This window comes from Vombatus ursinus, unplaced genomic scaffold (genome assembly GCF_900497805.2).
Source record: "Vombatus ursinus unplaced genomic scaffold, bare-nosed wombat genome assembly UNPS02014773.1, whole genome shotgun sequence".
In the NCBI taxonomy this organism is placed as follows: domain Eukaryota; kingdom Metazoa; phylum Chordata; class Mammalia; order Diprotodontia; family Vombatidae; genus Vombatus; species Vombatus ursinus.
In genome coordinates, this window is record NW_020954551.1 from 27,966,220 (window position 1) to 27,978,477 (window position 12,258).

A 12,258-nucleotide genomic window follows, 5' to 3' on the forward strand; every position below is an offset into this window, starting at 1 on the left:
CATAGTAGGCACTTAATAAATGTTTGCCGTCTCCACTAAAGATTATGGAAGGCTAAGGACAGGAAACTCAAGTCAATCAATTTTGCTCCTTGTATGAGATTCGCAAAGCAGTTTCAGGTCAAATTCCAGAATTCTTACTTCAGCACATTTTTCAAAATCATATCAAGACATCATAGTTAAGTTGGTTGGGGGTTTTCTAAAGAAAAAATTTTTATGTGCAATTGGTAAAATAAGGAAGAAATATATGACCAGTTTTAAAGAATAAGTAATATTTCAACTATACCCAAGAGAATCCTCAAACTCTTTTATTGAGTATTAAAGTCCATTACTATTTAGTCCTACTTCATAGTTTCTTCTCCATTTAAAACCTATCTCTAGTAAACTGACTCTGGAACCAACAGAAATATTTTTTCCACTCAAGTCCAAGTCAAATCATTAAATCATCTTCATTCATTTATTCCTACCTGGTACCTTCAACTTCCAGAAGAGGCAAAATCAGTAGGATGGTATCCTTAGCACAGCGCCTGGCACAAAGTAAATGCTTAATAAATATTTACTGATTGATTTGCCAGGATGGATTGGTAAATCATTTACCTTTATACATCTCTATGCCTAAGCTTCAAATTAAAAAATGCAAAATCTGGACAGGTTACTATGCTGTTTGAACCTCTGTAGGCAGTGAAATCCCAGATATGGTCCCTCTTATTTGGTGCCAGGTTTCTGAGGTTAAAGAAGGATGAATTAAATTATCTGTTCCCATTTTCAACTAAAGTAATAAAGTAAGGGTATTCCAAATATGTGGAATAAAGCAAGATTGACGTTAAATGTGTTTCCTAGAAGACATTTGGCAAACATGGATTAAACAGGATTTTCCAAAATATTTACAAGTCTAAATTCTGACGCATTAAATAGAGTACATTAGGTGAGTTTTGTTTGGATCTATGATTTTACTGGTGTAGGGAGCCCCCAGTACAGAAACCTTCTCTAGCAATGCAGATTGGCAGATGTTTGCAATCTGGAATCTTGGTGAGTCACCTGGCATAATAAGAGGTTAAGTGACTTGCCCAAGGTCACATAGTCAGTATGTGTTAAAGGCAGGCCTTGAACTCTCTCATTCCTTTTCCATTCCACCTCTCTGCTTCTCAACAATATCACTGTCCCCTGCTTGGTCATGTGTCACAAGGTCAGCTGTAAATGTGGAAGCACTTGGGTGATCTCAGTTTCACTCTGGCTGTTCTCCTAGACTCATGGTCTCCAGAGAAAGAACAATGAAGTACACCCATGATTCAATTCCAAATTGCAAAATAAGCTTCTTCTAGAGATCAAAAACTTGGTCAAAAAAAAAAAATCCGTGTATTTTGTCCCCAAAGCCCATGAAAGGCTCGCTTTTAGAAGGAAAGGGACACCCCATGTGATACTGGGAGTTCGTGTAAGAGTTAGGGCCAGACGAAAGGAAGGATGCATGCACAGTGGTAAGTGCTTTTCTTCCTAGCAGACGTCAGCATGTTCAGGATGCCAATCACTTGCCTTTTCAGGGGGCCATCAGCCACTGCCAGGGAGAAAAGCTGGCACCAGGGGCCTTCTGTTCAGCCAGCTTTACTGCCTACAATCACAGAGATCATTTTCTGGGTCCGGGCCTATGATTTCATTGGTGGAGAAATCTCCCATTAAGGAAATTCCTTCTACCAGTGCTAACAGGCAAGCGTTCTTCAACTGAAAGTGGAAGAAAGTTGCCTGGGGCCACTCAGAAATGAAGTGACTCACCCAGGGTTAAACAGCAAGGATGTGTCAGAGAGGGGACTTGAACCCAGGACTTCTGACTCCAAGCAGAGTTTTCTATCCACTATGTAACACTGCCTCTCACTTGAGAACACGGATCTCACTGGATCTCTCAAACACTGAAGGGAACAACTTGCCAACCTCTGACATGTCAGCTCTGACAAAAGAAACCGAAAGGTTTCAGGGGTGCAGTGACCTGCCACTAGACTGGCTATTGGTGAGCCCACTGTCCCATTCTCCCAGATGACAGTCATCACAAGAATATGCCATCCTTGGATTTCCTTGAAGAAGAAAAAAGTGTGAATGAATACAAAGTGTTATGTGCCTCCTCCCTCTGAATGAAGCCTGACCTAAGACAACTCTTATTTATGTGATTAATATCACGTAAGGAATCTTATCATCATAAGCAAACACAGTGAGACCCAGGAAAGAATCTGATCCAATTAAAGCCCCATTAAGCCTACAATGATTTATTCAAAATAGTGCACAATTCCAAGCATCTATTATTCCAAAGCCTACTAGATGTCCTATTACTCTTTGATTAAGAATGCTGGACCATCTGAACTTGGTTCATTCAAGGCCATTCACCAACATTCTCATATTTAGAATGAACAAGGTCTGACTACAGACCTCGAATGTCACATTCACCAAAGACTGGCAAAAGGAAAAATGGGGCATGAGTACATAGCTGCCCCTCCAAACTAAAGGCACTTCATGTTTAAAAGATACAGCACTACAGAATCACACTGAGCTAAATGGGATCCCGCTGTCCCATTCTCCCAAGTGGGAGGCACCATTACAATATACCATCCTTGGATTTCCTTGAAGAAGAAAAAAGTGCTAATGAATACAAAGTACTATGTCCCGCCTCCCTCAGAATGAAGCCTGGCATAAGACAACTCTCATTTACATGATTAATATCCCACAACACTCACATATGTAAAAACATCTTAGCTAAAAAATAAATCTGTCATAGATTCTTCTTCTGAAATCAAAAGTCTTCTCTTTAAAGACCAACCCCCAAAATAACAATAAAATTGCAGGTCTCTCCAAAGACACACCACAATAATAAAACATTGGCTACTAACACCTTGTGTCAGTGATTGGGTCTCGCAGGGAAGGAAGGGTCCTTTGGCTGGCAGCTAATGGGTGCAGAAACCGCCAAAGCTGGGCAATTTCATTTGATAAGAGATTGGTCACTTCAAAGCTCTTCAGGAAGCCCGGTGCAGGCTGGACATCATCTTCTGCCGGCTGGCACACAAGGCCTCCTCCCCTCCTTGGCTTTTATCATGTATCCGGGAGACGGCTAGCGGCACAGCGGAACCCGAGGTTCGAAGCAGAGCTGTCTGGTGTGTTCTGGCTGCGGGCAGCACAGCGATACCTGTAACAATATGACTGCGCACAGAAGAAAAAGAAAGTCCATTTTTACTTTTTTTGAAAGGCTCTAGACTGGCCAAAGCACACACTCAGTAAAAAAATACTTAACACAAATACTTTGTTTTTAAGTTAAAAAATACTTTTAACATAAAAACTTTACCTCTCTGACCCTCACCAAATATGAAAAAAATTTGAAACTCATCATGCCCCATCACATATAGGAAGCATGGGCTTTAGGGACAAAAGAAGGCATTTAACCCAATTTTTCCTTGTTTTGCAGAAGAGGAGACTGAAGGCCAATGAGGTCCACAGGTTTCCCACCAGACTGGCTAAGGCTGTCCAGCTAGTAAGGAGAAAAGCAGGACTTCAACCCAGCTCCTTCTGACTGCCACGCCAATGGTTTCTCAATAATTCAGGCACATTTCACACTGTAAGGCTTAGAAAGAGCTTTCTTCATCACAGCCCTCTGGTGATGGTAATGTATTATTATCCCCATTTGACAAGAAGGAGAAACTAAGCCTGAGAGCACAGTGATCTGCCTGGGTTACCAGGCTAATGTGATAAAGCTGGTGGCATCTTCCCTGGAAAAAGGTGCTCTTTAGAAAGGGAAAGAAAAAGAACACTGTTTAGTAGAGGCCAACGTGGCAGGCATCCAGGAGAGAGGCTCGTCTTTTGTCAGGAACAGTGGGGTTCACGTCCTGCCTCTGACACAGTATAACTAAGTGAACATGGGCAAAGTCTCAGCATCCCAGACAACTCTTTAAAACTAAGTTATTGACAAGACAGCTATCTGTATCAGTGGAGGGAGTTTCCACACCAGAAGTTCTTCATAAGGATGAAATCACAGGTCCATACCTGTGATTATACTTTTTTCATAATTATTTGACATGAAAAACCAAAACATCTACTAATTGCAGATAAAGCATTATTACATGTTTACCCTGAATTCATGACATCTTTACCCTGAATTCATGACATCTTCTCCACCAACCTCCTACCCCTTTGATTCTTTTTTCTGGTGTTGACCCAAAATAACTCCTCCAAATGGAAATAACCCTTTATGTAACCAATACATTTGTTTTTTCAACTACAAAATTGGGAGTGACTGGTGACCTCTCAATGTATACACATTTTGGGCTTTTGACTAGATTTAAAGTTCCTTCCTGTGCTAAAATTGTTCCAGTTGGGAATGCCAAGAACACCACCCTTCCACCACATGCTGAGGAGTTAAGTACAGGATTCAGATCCTGTGTCTGGATGCTCTTTATAGGTCAAGCTTCTAATTTAATTTTGCCTGTTGTCCCAAAGTAGAAAGCTCCCACAAATTTGCATCAGGACAGCAAAACACACTGATGCAAATATAATCTTCAGAGTCTGTCTTCCAACTCTTCCCCCATCGTCCATCCTATCATCACCCCCTTAGTAATAACGCCCTTACTAATCGCTTGGCATACATTTTGCGTTTACTTATCTGTACACAGGCTATATCTATCCCAGTAGAATATAAGCTCTTTGAGGGCAGGATCTAGTTCATGTTTGCTTTTGTATCCCCAATGCTCAGTCCAGTGGCATGCACAGATTAAATGCTCGATGAACTGAACCGAAGCTTTAGGGCACAGAGCAGGCCTTTAAAGATAATAGTAGCTGGCATTTTCATGGCACTTTACAAACATCTGACTGTATCCTTAAAACCACCCTCAGAGGTAGCTGCTGCTGCTGGTGGTGATGTTAGTCTCATTTTACTGATGAGGAAATTGAGGCAGACAGAGGTTAAGTGGCTTGCCCATAATCACACAAAAAAAGGAAAATTCAGGTTTTCCTGATGCCCAGTCCAGCTCTCTATCCACTGAGCCACCTTGGGCCAGCTGCCATGCTGCCTCACCAAATGGAATGTGCCGGAACTTATACAGTAGGGAGAAGGGGAGAGATGTGAGATGTTCCCATAAAGGTAGAAAGAGCAAAACAGATACTGCCCTAGCTATTAAAGTCACAGCACACACTGGGATGAAGCCCAGAGAAAAAACACTGAGATCTCTGAAAATAATGTGACTACAAAGAATAATCATTCACTGCATCAAGAGGAAAAGCTACAAATGCACTCACTCCCAGGCTGTGGCCCCCTATACCATCAGTCAGACATTTACTGGAACTGGCAAGAGCCCAAAGGAAGGCAGCAGGCCTCAAAGGGGCTAATTAGCAAAGGACGCTACCCTCACTCCTACTTCCCTTCCATGCTGGCTGGGCCACCCATAATGGCGGTTCAGCATTTGTGGGCTAGGAATCTAGAGTCGGTAACACTGGGAGAGCCTAGGGACAAGAGGGACTCTTCTTGAAGTCAGAGATGCCAGGAATGCCCAAGGAGGCAGGCTGGGGCCTGGTGAGGCCTACTACAAGGGAAGAAGGAGGCAATAATTCAACACCAGAGCAAAGCAGCAGACACCAGTGGTACAATAGAGTCAGAACTTGAGTTTAAAACCTGATTGTCACATGTCAATTACTTAATTTGAGGTAAATCACTTCACTTCTTTGTGGACTTCAGTATTCTCATCTGAGAAGTAGGCATAATAACGTTCACACTACTTCATAAAGTCATCTAGAGGTTCAAATAAGATCATGGTGTAAAGTTTTTGTAATCTCCAAAGGATATCTACTTTTTTCTCTCTCAATGATCATTAGCAGTTTCAGGTAATAATTCAAAGCACAAATAGAAGGAAGGGCACAGTTGAGGGGTGTGCAAAAGAATAGTAGAGGGAAATGCCAGGACGACAGGTCCCAACCCAATCCTTCCACCCGCAGCTGTAACAGTAATTAGAAAGGCACTCTTAACCTAGGAGAAAACAAACTCAACTTGGAGTCTGAAGACCAGGGTTTAAGTCATGACATCTGGGCCACCAGATAACTCCTACAGGGCCTTCTGATCCTAGACTTCCCTTCTGTGGAATACCAATAATAAAACATCTCACCTACCTCACTGCACAGTTGCCAAGATCAAATGAGAAAATGGATGAAGGAGTTTTGTTGTTGTTTTTAAGAAAGAGGAATGTGTAAAATATAAAGTACCATCAAGCATAAGGTGATCTTTATTAAGAGGAACCTAGAATCCTGTAAAAAATAAGGCTTACCCTCCTCTAGATATTTTGTTGTTGTTGGTTTTGTCCTTCATTTTCAGAGGACCGTGACATCAGGAAGGTAATGCCATGACTTGCAAGTGAATTGGATTTAAGTGAAAGAGGGTTGTGTCACAAATTAACAGAGGCATTTAAAATCCATACCAGCCAGCTGAGGATTTAACTGTATACTATCTTACACTATTACTACTGTTTTATGTTAATAGCTCCTTAACAAAACTGTAAGACTGCTTGGGGTCAAGGGATCACATCCCAGGCCTCTTCTTTATCACCTTCCACCATGCTGAGCACATAGTAAATTCTGTGCAAACAGAACATTTCAAAAGCTTCCAGATCCCTCACACTTTTATGAACTCCATCCCCCAAGCCTCCCATAACCTAAATAATAATAACTGACATTTGTACAGCCCTTAAAGGTTTGCAAAGCACTTTACATATATTATCTCATCTGATATTTATTGCCTTTTGAGCTAAAATCCCTGAGTTTGGCAATAAATCATTTTTCCTATGCACCAAAAATATCTAACTTCAAATGAACTTGGCTCTCTCTTAAACAAGAGGTCATGAACACCATATGATACTGCACAGAGGAGTTATGAGGAGATTAACCTTGTAACTGGAAAAAGAATTTGTGATTTGTGAAAATAGGCCAAGTATACAGGTTTAACAACTTCTCTCACCAAAGTAGCACATTCCCAATGTTCAGAGAAATTACCTCCAAAGTAGACACAGAAATTCTCTAGGGTAGGCACATCGCCCCCACCTACACACAGGCATAGTTACTGGAATCACATAATCCAAGTTTGTTTCTGCATTTTTCCTATGGATGAGAAGGAATGTAATGCTAATAATTCTCTAGCTAACACAGGGAGAACAAAGAGAAAATGTATCTGAAATAATCAAACCTAGAGGATATGTTTCAAGGACAATATTTGTCCTGATGTGCTATGAAACTCTCAGATGATCAGAACGTATGCATGTATTAAGTACAATGAAAGCCTCACTATCAGGCTACTCCCAGAGGGTTCTCATGAGATCACCAAATAACAGGGGTCTTTCAGAGTCTTGGTAGGCAGTGTTACATAGTGGGAAAACACCAGACTTGGAGTCAAGAGACACCTGGTTTTGAATTTTGGCTCTTATACTTACTAGCGGTGTGATGCGGGACAGATCACTTGATTTCTCTTAGCCTCAGTTTCCTCATTTGTAAAACAGAAATAGTAGCCATAGCAACTACATCATGGGGTTGTTACGAAAAAAGGAAACAAAAAAACTCTGTAAACCTTAAAGCCCAGTAAGAATGTGTGGAATTATTCTATTAATTCTGTGAAGAGCAGGACATATTACAAAGGCCGTGAAAACCAAGAGAGAAGTACGGACCTGTCACAGTAAGGCACAGGGATTTGGAGTCAAAAGACCTAGGTTCAAATTCTAGCTCTGTCATTTACTATTGATTTGACCTTAGGCAAATCATTGAACCTCCATGAGTCTCAGTTTCCTTATCTGTAAAATCAGGGGGGGTAGTCTAGATCAGGCTTCTTACCTTTTTCTACTCCCAACCCCCATATGGGGTCACAACCCACAGTTTAAGAAGCACTGATCTAGATGGCTTCTAAGCTCTCTTTCACTCTAAATCTATTACCCTATAAAATCAAGAAATACTTAATATGACAATTTATTAGGCAGAATAGTTAACATGTGCTATTTTATTACAATGTCCCTTTGAAATTATGTACAGGAGATATCCTGTCTCATCTGACCCACTTCCCAAGCCGAACTGCTAATTTTCCTAATTCAAATTGCTTCTCCCCATCTCTGTCACAATTATACACTGATGTAACCCCAGAAGATTTGCAAGATAATTCTGAGAAGCTGGAGCACATCCAGATGAAGGTGCCCAGGCTGGGGAGGGTACATGGCATGCAACAATCAGTGGAGGGAACCGGTCATGTTTAACCTGCAGGACAGAAGACTCAACAGGGAACAGTAGAGTGGTTTCCAAGTGCGTGAAGACCTGTGATGTGCAAGAACAATCACATTTTTTAATGCTCGCCCCCAAAAGGCCAGAACCTAAAGCACCAGGGAGAAAGTATAGACACAGATTTCAGTTTAAAGTAAGAAAACATATGGGGCTGATGGAGTTCCCCCTTTCTAGAAAGATTCAAGCAGAAGCTAGATAACCACTTCTCAGAGACAGTGCAAAAAGGATTCCTATGCAGGTAGAGAAGGGATCTGAAAGCTTCAAAGGTCTTTGGCCAACTAAGCCAGTATCATGGCTGCTTTCCCAGACTTCCCTTTGTATTCTAATGAGTTCCTTATGGTGCTGCAAATACCTGCACAAATGCAAAGCCCCTTTACTAAGCCGCTATAATAGAAGAAGCTTAATGCCAGGGTTGAAGAAGGCTTTTACTGAAGGTTCAGGCTGAGGGAATGGCCATGAGTTGACCCAGTTTTATTATGGGCACATCCAAATCTATGGAATGTTAGAAGAGGGCTCTACTGAGCTCTCCTGTCCACATGCTATCCTTAGGAGGCCACTCACCTAGAAGACAAACTCTACAAGAACCCAGGGGAGGAAGGCCTTCCACGATTAACTCGCCATGTTCTAAATGCAATCGCTTCTCAAAATAACTTTCACAGTAAGCAAATAGTTTTTACCACCCTCAATTTCCAGATCACTTTTTTTATTTTTAGGACGGGCCCATCACTGGGGCTTAAAACATACTCAGGACAATTTTTCTCACATATCTCCCAGCTGTCCTAATGTACATAAGTCTTACAAGTTAAAAGACAGAATGGCGTGGTGAAGAGGTTACTGGGCTTGGAATCAGGAAGATTTGGATTCAAATCCTGCCTTGGATACTTTCTTGCATGAACCTCGAACAAGACACTTAGGAGGGCACTTAGTATCACAGCTCTAAAGCCCAACTCTTATTTTACAGGTGAGGAGCCTAAGACTCAAGGAAGTTCAGTGACTTGCCCAGGTCCTCTAACCCCAGAGGCACTGCTCCATGCTGTCTCCCTTCTAAATCAGCAGACATTTTCTGATTCAGTTTTGCTTTTTTTTTTTTCTGTCACTATTTTGGGATCACGTGCAGCAAGGCAGAGAATGCACAATCTCCATTTACTCCACCAGTGAAACACACCATTCGCTTACAGTGACACCCAATCAGCATGATATAATCTTTAGGTACCACAGAATCACAGAATTCCAGGATGGAAGGGCCCTCAGCAGTCATCCAGTCCAATGCGTACCTCCAAAAAGAACCCCACCATAATAAACCCAGAAAATAGCTGCCTGGCCTCTGCCTAAAGACTTCCAACGAGGGAGAGCCCATTTCTTGCTGATGTGGCCTAGCCCACTTCAGGAGTATTACTGACATCAGGGCTTAATTTAGCTCTTTGCAATTTCTATCCATTATTCCTAATTCTGCCCTTTGGGGTCAAAGCCTACTCCCTTTTCCATGTGACAACAATACTTGAACACAGCCATCCCTACCCCCTAGTCTTCATTTCACCAATCTAAACTTCTCCAGCTCCATCAAGTGATCCTCATACCACACGGAGCAAGACCCCTAACACCCTGACTGCTCTCCTCTGGCCATGCTCCATTATCAATGTCCTTCATGAAATGCAGCTGCTGGGGATAGCGAAGCACAATGCTCCAGAAATGGTGTGACCAGGGCAGGAAGAACCGGTCCATTGGAACAGAAGACATTTCAATGACTGATCCTAAATGGAATCAGATCAGTTGCTAAAACCCCTCTCTTCTCTTCTCTCTAGTTTTTGCCTCAATCTAAAAGATCATGAACTCAACTTATAAATGAGGGAAGAAGTCTTGCTACTAATTCCTGTCAGTCATCACAAGAGAATTAGTATCCTCCCCTCCCCCTGCCCTCCTAACCCAACACTGGCAAGTGACACCATAAATCCATTTTCTAGAGATAAGTGGTTCACTTGAAATTCTAATCTTTGGCAACTAATGGATCAGGTAATTAAACAGTTACATGGCCTAATTCTGAGTGTTCCCATTGTAAGCTTATGCGTGTATATGGTTTTTTTTTTTAAATATCCACTTTTAGCACAAGAAATGATTCTTTAGGATGAGAGGTCTTTGGGTACCTTAAATTGGGTCACTTTATTAATCATGAAAAAGGAGAGAAATTCATTCCAGCATAAACTTAATCAAAATACTTAATTAACATGTGACATTGATTTCACCTGAGCCAGATATTGGTGCTAAAAATGTGATCTCAGAGATGGAAGCAATCTAATAATGAGGATCACCTACCAACAGCAGGGCTCAGAAGTCAGGCAGAACACTACACAGATAGCCTCATTTTTATGAAAAAGGCCTCCATGATGGAATAATTTTTAGGACAAGAACAGAATACAACACACACCCTCGACTCCTTGTAAGAAATCTGCATCCTCTGACCACAAAACATGGAATAGAAATATTTGTTAGAAAATAGCATGTAGATGCAGCTAGGTGGCACAGAGGATAGAGCTCCAGCCTTGGAGTCAGAAGGACGTGAGTTCAAATTTGACCTCAGACACCTGACACTTACCAGCTGTGTGACCTTGGGCAAATCACTTAACTCCAACTGCCTCACTAAAAAGAAATGGAAAAAAAAAAAAAACAGACTTGAACCCTTTGGGGGCAGCTAGGTGGCACAGTGGATAGAGCACTGGCCCCGAAGTCAGGAGGACCTGAGTTCAAATCCGACCTCAGACCAAATACTTGACACTTACTACTATGTGACTCTGGGCAAGTCACTTAACCCCAATTGCCTAAAAAAAAGAAAAGGAAAAAAAAAAAGAAAATAGCATGTGATGAAAGAGAGTTTATGCTAACTGACACAAGAGTTAAAGGTCATCACAGGGATTTACCCAATTCAATTCTATAAACATTAAGTGTCTACCATGTGCCAGGTACTATCCTATATGCTGTGGATACAAAGATAAAAAATTCCTGCCCTAAAGGAGCTTATATTCTATTGGATAATATAATATGTAAGCATAGAAGTAAATGTAAAACATTTTAAGGAAACAGAGAATGCTAACAATTGGAGGGCTCAGGGAAAACAACAAGCTTATTCTCCCATCTCTTTGTCAATGTCTATTCATCCGGATGAGTTATTTACAAAGATGAATAATCTTTAGTTTACAAAGCCAAATGGAAAAGGCAGAGACAGTCCTTAGGGATGGTGAGGTCTTCCAGACACTCCTGTTAGCGGATGACATTGTACTGACTGATCATGCCCCAGAACATTACAGAACCTGCTAAATGAACTCTAAAATCAAAAGTCAAAAGAATTTGGTTTATTGACATTGGAAAGCCCAAGTCAAAGAAGAATGGCAATGCAGCCAGACAACTTTACAATTCTTCCATTAGTGTATGTGTCTTATCCAGACACTAGGCATAGCCAGTGAACTAGGCAGGAACCTGAGCTGGGAGGGGAGAGCTGGCTGGATTGCCTTTAGCAATTTCCAGTACTTTCAAAGACACAAAGCTTTACTCAAAGCAAAGGGCCATCTTTTTAATATAATTATATGATAATATTCTTCCACTGATATTGTAAGTGCTATGATTATTAGGGCTATGAATAACATAGCCTCCAAAAAATCAGTTGATGGTCAAACAATGGGCAACAGAGATGGGAGGTTGTTACACATTACCAACCTGAACAGAGGACAAGTTTTATTTAACCTCACAGAAGATTCAAAGTACTCGCACCTGAGCCCATAAGTAGTCAAAGATAACTCCTAAAACAGGTCCTATAAAGTTCACATGACTCTCAGTACCATTGAAAGAATATATCCAAGTAGCTTCTCTTTCAAGCATTGTCTCCCCTCCTAGAGGACCATATGGATTTGCAAATCTGTCTTCAGGGAACTACCACTACCACTACCACCACCACCACCACCACCACCACCACCACCACCACCACCACCACCACCACCACCACCA

The 12,258-nt window shown here is 41.5% G+C and overlaps 1 protein-coding gene across 2 annotated transcripts in view; it reads right to left on the bottom strand.

The window, feature by feature from the left end:
• Window positions 1-2,212: 2,212 nt before the first annotated feature.
• Window positions 2,213-12,258, bottom strand: part of SUMF1 (sulfatase modifying factor 1) — a 97,700-nt gene continuing 87,654 nt past the window's right edge. For both annotated transcript variants that reach the window (XM_027864006.1, XM_027864007.1), the window contains one exon: window positions 2,213-3,174. In XM_027864006.1, coding sequence (XP_027719807.1) covers window positions 3,067-3,174 — 108 coding nt within the window. In that variant the 3' untranslated portion in view covers window positions 2,213-3,066. The remainder of the gene's footprint in view (window positions 3,175-12,258) is intronic.